This window comes from Buceros rhinoceros, unplaced genomic scaffold (assembly GCF_000710305.1).
Source record: "Buceros rhinoceros silvestris isolate BGI_N320 unplaced genomic scaffold, ASM71030v1 scaffold10288, whole genome shotgun sequence".
NCBI classification, from domain to species: Eukaryota; Metazoa; Chordata; class Aves; order Bucerotiformes; family Bucerotidae; genus Buceros; species Buceros rhinoceros.
In genome coordinates, this window is record NW_010425100.1 from 31,315 (window position 1) to 40,548 (window position 9,234).

A 9,234-nucleotide genomic window follows, 5' to 3' on the forward strand; every position below is an offset into this window, starting at 1 on the left:
AAAAGCCTGAAGTGGCAGAGCAGATGGTGACCCCCACCCACCCAAGGATCTGCACCCAGCAGTGCTGGCCACAGGGAGGGATCTGGTAACTGAGAGCTTGTTTGGAAGTCACCAGTGGACAAAATAACGTCTTGCTATGCTGGCAAACATATGCCATTGATGAAATGCTGCATTAGTTAGAAAAGTAGGGAATTTAAGCCCTAAAATTAATCATCAATAAGCTAACATACCAATAAATTGGCCAAAGAATTACGATGGCACATGCTGTTGTCTGAAAAGGCTGTGGAAAGTCAGTGGTGTGTGAAATAAGGTTGTTGGATTTATGATTTGGTACAGATATAGCTAATAAAGATGATGCCTGCGAACAGAACAATATTTATGTATCAGAATAAGCTCCTAAACACATTTTAAGGTACCTAAGATAATAGACTCCTGAAAGATGACCTCTTGTGACCATTATTTAAAAAGGATATTTAGAAATTAGACCTTCTAATTAAGGCTTCTAGTTCTTCTTGCAGCCTCAGAAACTGTTGCTTTATTTTAGCACCATGAGAGGCGTTGTTTTGCGTGTTTACAGCTCTGTAAACCAGACAACATTAGTAAAAGCTTCTTCTGAACTACCTGGTGGAAAGCAGAAGACTGCAGTGTCAATACCTGAGAGGGAGAGAAAGCTGCTCGGTACCTGAAGACGTAATCCCAGCTAAGGCAAACATTCCCTGTCTTTGCTGTTCGGAAGGGTCTCTTGGGAGCAGCTTCTGAGCTGCATCTAGTGTTTTGCTTGGTTGGTTCACTGGTTTGGGGGTTTTGGTGGTGTTTTCTTTCGTTTTGGTTGGTTCCTTTCAAAAGCAAGATACACGCGCTGACTTCTTGGCCAGGGAACACTGATGAAGCTGAAGTCCCTGGTCAGATGCCACATCCATGGCAGAGTCATTTGAATGCATCTAAAACCTGTGCATCAACAGGAGCAAATAATCACTGCACCCGATCCACCACACTGACACCTTCTCTCCTCTTTCTCCTCGCAGGCCCTGGACTGGCATTTCTAGCTTACCCAGAAGCAGTGACGCAGTTACCCATTTCTCCTCTGTGGGCAATACTGTTCTTCTCCATGTTGCTTATGCTGGGAATTGACAGTCAGGTAAAACTGGTGTAAAGGTGTAATAACAAAGATGTTTTCTGCAAGTGTATGGTACAAGGTTGGCCTCTCTGTGTGCGTTCTGCCCTGCCAGCTGTTGGTGGTGCAGACTGGTTTCTGGAATAGTCAGATAAATAATAGGAGGGACTAACGAAAGAGAGGGGTTCAAGAAGCCTGAGGTAGTAAAAAAACCTCTATTAAGATACTTTTGCTTTCTCCTGAGCTGGTGGAAGCATATACAAAATGAGGGGAAGATTTATTCTGCAGACAAAAGCAACTTTCTCTGAAATTTTAACCCTTCAATCGCAACATTAAAAATACCTTTGCAATGTCCATCAACGTAGGAGATACTGGGATGTGCTTTACAAGATTTAGATGCCACAAATATTTCTGAAAGGTGACTTCAGAACTTAACACATGGAGCAGAAAGATGCAGCATGCATTTCATTTTAAGCATATGAACGTCAAGAGCAAATTCAGAAAGCTCATTACTGAGGATGTTCTGCTTTTTAGCGTGCTCTGAAATCACTTCCCAATGGTGAGGGTCAAAACTTCATTGGCTCAGGCCCCAGCTGAGATGGTGTCTGACAACTGGAAATGAATGGGAAGGCACAGCCTAGAGGGGTTTTGCACAGCCAAATAAGGTATTCGCCAGAGTTACTGTCCAGCTTAAATAACTGAGTCACACAATCCTTAAAAGAATTACTGCAAAATGTACCAAAAAGCACCCAGAACAAGAACAAGCACTTCACCTGCCAGGAAGGACTATGTCCAACCAAAGCATCCGTCAATTGGTAGTGATTTTAATACAGGTAGCAACTCTGGTTTAAGCACTAAAGAAAGCTCCTGCCGCGCTTTACAAAGCAGAGCTTGAGGACTTTGTCAGGGAAGTCCCTTCTGCCAGCCGAAATGTTTTGGTCACGTGTCTGTGACCAGTCTCTGGCAGGCATATTCATCTCCTTGCCATCACCCAATTTGCCGTAGCCAAAGCAGCACCTTACAGGTATGAGCACCGTCTGCACGGCACATAAAGGAGCAGGAGAATTACTAGTTTACTGCTCTACTAGTCTTCCAGTAGAGAAGATCTATCATTTTCTATAAATCCAAGTTGATTTTAGCCTGTGATCCAGAATACAAGAGGACATTTTTTCCTGCAACATGAAAGGAAGCTGAAATACTATGTTTTCTATTTCTTTGTTTTTCTATAAACTTCAGGCTTGACATTAAAACCTACTGCTCAATCTGGGGGGAAACTACTGTCAAATTAATCGGGTCAAAAATATTCTTGAAAGAACTTGTCTCTAGGCAACTAACAGCTGAGGAAGGTAGTCTAATATTATAAAAAAAAATATACCTACAGGCTGTCATGCGTGCTTCATTTTTGATCTATCAGTGAAACATTTCATACACTATTTATAGGAACAGTAACTATTGGTTAAATTCGGATTGCGCTGTTGGAAATTAGTACAACTTTACGTGCATTCTGTTTTGCATTATTTCAGCCATCATAATGGTAACTTTTATTTTGAATATATGCATACAGAAAATCATCAGGTATGGCCATGCTTTCCATTTGGAGGACTACATCATCCTCAGCAAAAATCCTTTCTGGAGATACAAAAAGTATTTGATTTGTTATGAGAATCAATCTTGTGTCTTCAACCTTCACCCTGAAGCCTCCAGCTGGAGGTGTATTATCTTCCATCACAAGAACGAGCTCTTTATGACCTTCAGCATGTGCTTTATGAACATAGTTCAGAATTTTGAGGGTTTTTCTGCTGGAAATCTTTTTGCACAGATCCTTTTAGACAAAACAGAGGCTTTTTAGAAGCACTGTTTGCACTGAAGTGAACTTTTTTTATCTTTTTATGGCTGCAGCCTTAGGCCAGTGATGGGTACTGTTGAAAACTCCTCCCCTAACTGTAAACCTGCTGTTGTAGTGCTTTACGCTGTATTTTATGTCTAACTTTACTTGCAGTTCTGCACTGTGGAAGGATTCATAACGGCTTTGGTGGATGAATTTCCGAAGCTGCTACGCAATCGAAGGGAAATCTTCATTGCTGTTGTATGCATTGTTTCCTACCTGATAGGGCTGTCCAATATCACTCAGGTATGTTTGGTAGAGGGGTGCGGTCTGACATACAGCAACTGGTTTATTGCTCCCTTCCCTCACACCAGCCGGGAATCATTGCAAACCATTGCAGTGGCAGGGATCTATCGTCACCGCTCTCTGAGGAGTTCAGGCAGCAGACATTCACTTACACATGTAAAACGCCTGTGGATGCCATTTGTTCTGCTTTGTGATTCAGGTGACAAGAAAATACCCACCTCTGCAGTCTGTCTGGCAGTCCAAGAAGGGTAGGCATGATCTCCGCTGCCTCCTGTCATCCGCTAGACTGCAACCTATCTGAGGGAAATGACTGGAATACTGAGCAAAAAGGAAAATTAAACCAGTTAATTGAATTCTAGCATTAATCCAATTTTTGCCAGTATGGACCTCAAGCGTCGTAAGACTTTAACCTGTTAACTTTAATTCACGTTAATATGTCCCTAACCTATTCGCCACTGTTTGTAGTTTGCATTTTAATCTCTCTTGACTTCGGAGTCCTTATGATTTATTCTAACAATTCCTTCTTATATGTTTTAGGGTGGAATCTATGTGTTTAAGCTTTTTGACTACTATTCTGCTAGTGGAATGAGCCTCTTGTTCCTTGTATTCTTTGAGTGCATCTCGATATCCTGGTGCTATGGTAAACAATATGTTTTATTTTGTCTATAAGTTTTGCACATCATAAGGATACTTCACCTTCTGATTTGTTCTTCTGTGTGTGCAAATGCTGAAGGTGGAACTGAAGCTGGCCTTGGTTTATAGGCGTATAATTCTACTGAGGGCTCAGAGCTGGCTTGTTGAAGGTACTTCTGCCTCTTTAAAACACCCTGTGCTTTGGCCTGGAAGTCATTAGGTGCTGAGTGTTTCACAAGTGCTAAATAGGTGACACCTCCCTCTGTTTTTCCATCTCCCATCCTTGGCAAGCCTGGATCTTCAGAGGTATTAGGTACTGCTGTTCTCCACATAATGACTTAGGTCCTTTGGACTTTGTAGTGTTTCATTTCCAGAAATGCCTCTGGCTGAGAGCCAGGCTCCTTGCTCAGTTGTGTCTTGTGTGATTGCCCTAAAGCACCCAGAAGTCTGGACTGATGAGCTCTGCGTATAAGGATTAACAAACTCCTACCACATTCTGGCCAGAGCATTTGTGCACTTCACCTTAGTTCTGTGTTAGCTCGTCCAAGGGGCTGCTCCCATGATAACTGAGGGACTTCAGCTTCTATTACCAAACTGATTCACAGCAAGATGACTGGAGTCTTTCTGCTGTCTCTTAATGGGCATAAGAGGGTGGAACAGCACATTACAGGGGAGAGAATGAATGAATCCAACAAATGTGAATGGAAAAATACACCAGCTAAACAATGAAGAAATAAAAGTTATCAGTAATATGATAGACCTTTTAGAAGGTGATGGTGCAACAGCAGCAGCGGGTCTGCTCTTTGATTTTATACTCAGTTCTGCATGCCTACAGTGTGCCTGTATCCACACAGAGTGGAGCTGGTTAATGCTAGAATGGGTTCGCGGGGTTTAAATTTAATTTGTAAATTATCTTCTAAATCTCTTGTTTTAATAAGACTTAGTTCAAATTAACCAAGGGCACTTGTTGCATCTGACCTTCAGATGTACAGACTTCCTCAGCCTTTGCATGGGAGTAAGTTTGATAGTGGCTCATTAATTAATTATGATGTGGAAGAATGAGAACAAATGATTCATGGTGCTTCTGAGTTGGCACATTCCTCTCCCATTCAGATAGGTGAGAAGTTACATTGGGGTCTGTACAGAGCTCCCAAATATACCTCATCATTTACGACGGTGTCTCTCAAAACCATAGAGCTTTCAATTGCATTGACTATCTGCTGTGTTTCTATACTGTTTCTTATTTCTGTGTTTAGGTGTTAATAGATTTTATGACAACATCCAAGAGATGGTGGGATACAGACCCTGCATCTGGTGGAAACTCTGCTGGTCATTTTTCACTCCTATCATTGTGGCAGTAAGGAACCAACTTTTATTCTATGATCCCAAGGATGTAAATGAGGTGGCCTATGTACTACAACGTTGTCATTCCCAACCCCACAGGTTCATATTAACTCTGGCCTCATTCCTTTTGTGAGGATTTGAGCGATTCCTTTGAAGGCAATAGTCAAAACCCAGTGCCATTAAAGGAAGCCTGTGCCCTAAGGAAAGAAGCCTTGTGCAATGTCAAAAAATCCTTCATCCAGTTAAGCCCATACAGCACATTGTGAAATAATAAGCAAAGAAATGTAAATTTGCTACTAGTCAGCCCCGATGGTAAATAAAAACTGTACTCAAGTAGACACTATTGCACGTGACACAGTACTTCTCACTTGCTGAGGTTTCTCTGGTATTCCTGAAAAGCAAATGAAGAGCACTAAAGAGAGGCACAGAAATGTGTTTATCTTGAGGGTTCCTCGATTTGTCTCTCCCCAGGCTGGGTTAGACCTTAGACACAGGCAAGGCCAGGAGTCTCCCTTGGGAATGTAAAGATAAATTTACTGTGTTTGCAGGCCATCTGTTTGCAATCACCACAAAAGCCACCCCTGGGTGCTGCTGATCAGTGGTATGCAGGTACACGTGGTGTTATTGCCCGGGACCCCCGCCTTTCCCAACAGCCCCCTCCCTCCGATTTCGAGGAGGTTATCTGAGGGCTCTGCTAGTACCCTGTACCAGCATTCCTGGGTCATCTGAGATGCAGGTCGCGTATGTGGAAATATAGTGCTGAAACATTAACATCCATTTTGGTAAGAGGCTTCCAGGAAACTATCTCCTCATCTCCAGATGCTGAAAATTTCAAAGTGGCTTTTGAATTTCGTGGGATGAGATCTGATACACAGACACGTCTGTGGTCACTGACTGAACCGCAGGTTCTGTTCTGACTGCCCTCATCTCCCATTTTGAGTGTGTCCAGAGGATCTGAACAGGAGTAAAGCCTCTGGGTGGTGATAGGAGGGGCTTTAAAGACAGAGAGCTGGGCTTTAAAGGACGTTTCTCATTCAGCGGCTCTGGGAGTCTGTTGCTGACCAGTGCTGATACTACCGTTCCAGTAAGAGTGTGAGTGGAAACGAACCATTCCAGAATTGTAGTCCCGTTACCCGAGCAGGAAATCCGTCAGTGCAGTGTGCTGACACTTGCCTGTTTCCTGCCACCTCCAGCTGGAAGACTGACCCTCAGGCCCCTTCTACGAGCTGGTGCCCAGCAGCCATCACTAGGGACCAAAGGAACCCTTTTCTCCTTGCCGGGATGTGAAGGCAGGCTTGAGGACTAATCCAGAATAACTCTTGAACACGGAACACTCTGGGAATCTCATCCAAATCTTCTCCGCTGTGTTTTGCAGGGAGTGTTCATCTTCAGTGCTGTCCAGATGACTCCGCTCACAATGGGAAGTTACGTTTTCCCGAAGTGGGGCCAAGGGGTTGGCTGGTTCATGGCTTTGTCTTCTATGGTGCTGATACCAGGCTATATGGCATATATGTTTCTAACCCTGAAAGGCTCCTTAAAACAGGTAAGTCTCTCTTTTTCCTGACTGCTTGACTTCATCTTGCAGGATAAAAGATTGCTGGGCAGTTATTTTCTACTATATGTTTCCTGTGGCCTCGCTTGCTTGGCCCTGAGCTGAAAAACATCCAGACAAGTAACAGACAAAAGACAAGACAGTGTTGGTACCATCTGTTGTTAAACGTAATTCTGCGCACTAAATGTGGTCCTTATCTCTGGGCTTTGACAGATGCAGACACTTTGCTCCTAGAAAACAAAGCAGTGGTTTACAAAATATGTAAATTTGTCCTTATTAAGGCAAGACGTGCTGTCGTGCATCAAGGCACGACTAAGGGACTGGAAACAAACTCTTAGGACTAAACCCACGCAGCTCTTGGTTTCCACAAGTCTGCTTACAGTCACCCTATTTAGCATCTCCCCACAGCGTGATCAACAATTGGAGCTCCTGTTCTGCATTACCCCTGTCCTAAGTCACAATAGCCACCTTGTTCTGCTGCAGCTGAGGGAAAGCACACAGAAAATCTTGGGAGCGTATTGTATGATTGTGCTGCACCTCCCTTTAGTCTTTATTTCAGGGGTCTCTGTGGGCAGTTACTTCATGAAGAACATCAGAGGCCTTTTCCGTGCTCTTAGCTCCTCCAACTCCTTCTTCCAGTTGTTAAAAGGGGATGAACTTCCCATGTGAGAGAGGTGTTGTGTGGCTTAAACCCATTTTAATGTCCTCAGGGAAATGCTGCTGAAGGCGTGTGAAATGTTAACGAGGTTATTGGCCACGTAGGAATCATCTACAATTGCCACACTTAATGATTTTTAATCTGGGTGCATCTTCCCATTTCCCTCGCCAGTCAGTGATCTCATTCTGTGCATAACCGACACTTCTTCAGCACAAGTATGGAAGCACACATCTCTGTCCTCTGTAATTGTGGGAAGCAAAGATTGTCAAAACAAATTTGTCAGAATATCTGGAATATTCCAAAATCAGCTGACAGAGCCATCTTTGCAAAGGGACAGATGATCTTAAGCAGGATTGACAAGCAATGCCTCCTGAATTGCTCAGATCGTCATCCAAATATTTGTCTTCAAGTTTTAAAAGAGTCAGTGGTACTTCAAAGTAGTCTACAAAAAAAAGTTCTGGGTCTTTTTTTTTCTGCTTGTTCTGAGCTCCTACATTTTGAATATCTTCCCCTTGCCCCTATGGAAACATTTATGTGCAAATGGAGAATTGTTGCTCTGAAATATGGCTGCTTCTTAGGCAGTTCTAAGACCACAGGAAAGGTTCCTCACCTCAGCCTTGCTGTGGGTTCAGGTGTCATTTTTGAAAGCAGTGACAAATGGTCACTAGATAATCAGAGTAGCCTACACTGCCAAAGATCCTGGCGAGCAAAACGGGGCTCTCTTTCTTGATAGGCAGCTGAGCTTCATGATTGGGCAATGCAAATGGACTAGGAAAGGTAGACTAGAAATAAAATTATCTCAAATACAAGTCTGCTTTATCTGTTGGATCCTTGGAGGTGGTAACTCCCAGAAGCTGCAGCCTGTGCCCTGTAGTCCCTTTTGCTCCATAGGGAGATCATCATCACATCTGAGATCCCGCTTTGGGTTCTTGCTGCCCACTGCAGAGATGCAGCCTCTGTGCATGAGCTGTGGGCTCACAGCAGAGTCTCTCCTCATCTGCCCCACGCTGCAGGCGCTCCTTGTTTCCCTTCCATGGGCGTGCTCGGCTGTTAACGCCTGGTGGCATCTACCATTTTGCCTGTGGCTTTCAACTCCTGCTGCTGTGTTGAGAGCACAGCTAAAAGTGGAGTTAGCATACGTGGCTTGCTGCCTTTTTGGTCCCTTGGGAGATAGCCAGCGTGGGTCATTCTAGCTCTAAAGCCCAAACAGGAGTGTTTTAGGATTGCCCTTAAAGAAAAACATAGCAAGCTCCAAAACAGCTTTTTGTCTGCCTCACGTTTATGGTTGTTCTTTAAACAGCGCATCCAGGTAATGATTCAGCCAAGTGAAGACATCACTCATCCCGAAAATGGGCCAGACCAGGCCCAACAGAGCAACTCCGCAAACAAAGAAGCCTACATCTAACTGTCTGTGTTATAAAAGTACCACTACCGCTCCAGAAAAACAAAAATATGGTTGAATATGACCACAAATTCACGTCTGAGAATATAATTACCTACCTCTAGTGGCAAAAAAAAAGAAAAAAAAAGAAAAAAGGTCATCTCCACTCCACAAGAACCGCCATGGGTATGATGCAAGCACCGCGCGAGCTCAGATGTTGACAGTGTTTTTTGTGTTCTCTGGCAATCCACAGACTGTTAATGTTTTTATCCTTCCACAACGATAGTTGCGTACCTTGGAATTTGTAAACTGATGTGCCAAGACCTTTTTAAATCTACCTTTTAGCACGACGATTTGAAGTTTTGTGCTGCTGATTTTTAGTAGTTTATCGATATTTCTTACCGCTGAATCCCGAGACTGT

At 43.5% G+C, this 9,234-nt stretch overlaps 1 protein-coding gene across 1 annotated transcript in view; it reads left to right on the forward strand.

Annotated features, from left to right (window-relative positions):
- SLC6A1 (solute carrier family 6 (neurotransmitter transporter), member 1) overlaps positions 1-8,951 on the forward strand; it is a 16,154-nt gene extending 7,203 nt beyond the window's left edge. Inside the window, exons 9-14 of the mRNA XM_010141023.1 lie at positions 1,026-1,138; positions 3,114-3,245; positions 3,783-3,885; positions 5,135-5,235; positions 6,598-6,765; positions 8,733-8,951. Coding sequence (XP_010139325.1) covers positions 1,026-1,138; positions 3,114-3,245; positions 3,783-3,885; positions 5,135-5,235; positions 6,598-6,765; positions 8,733-8,837 — 722 coding nt within the window. The 3' untranslated portion in view covers positions 8,838-8,951. The remainder of the gene's footprint in view (positions 1-1,025; positions 1,139-3,113; positions 3,246-3,782; positions 3,886-5,134; positions 5,236-6,597; positions 6,766-8,732) is intronic.
- The last annotated feature ends 283 nt before the right edge of the window (positions 8,952-9,234 follow it).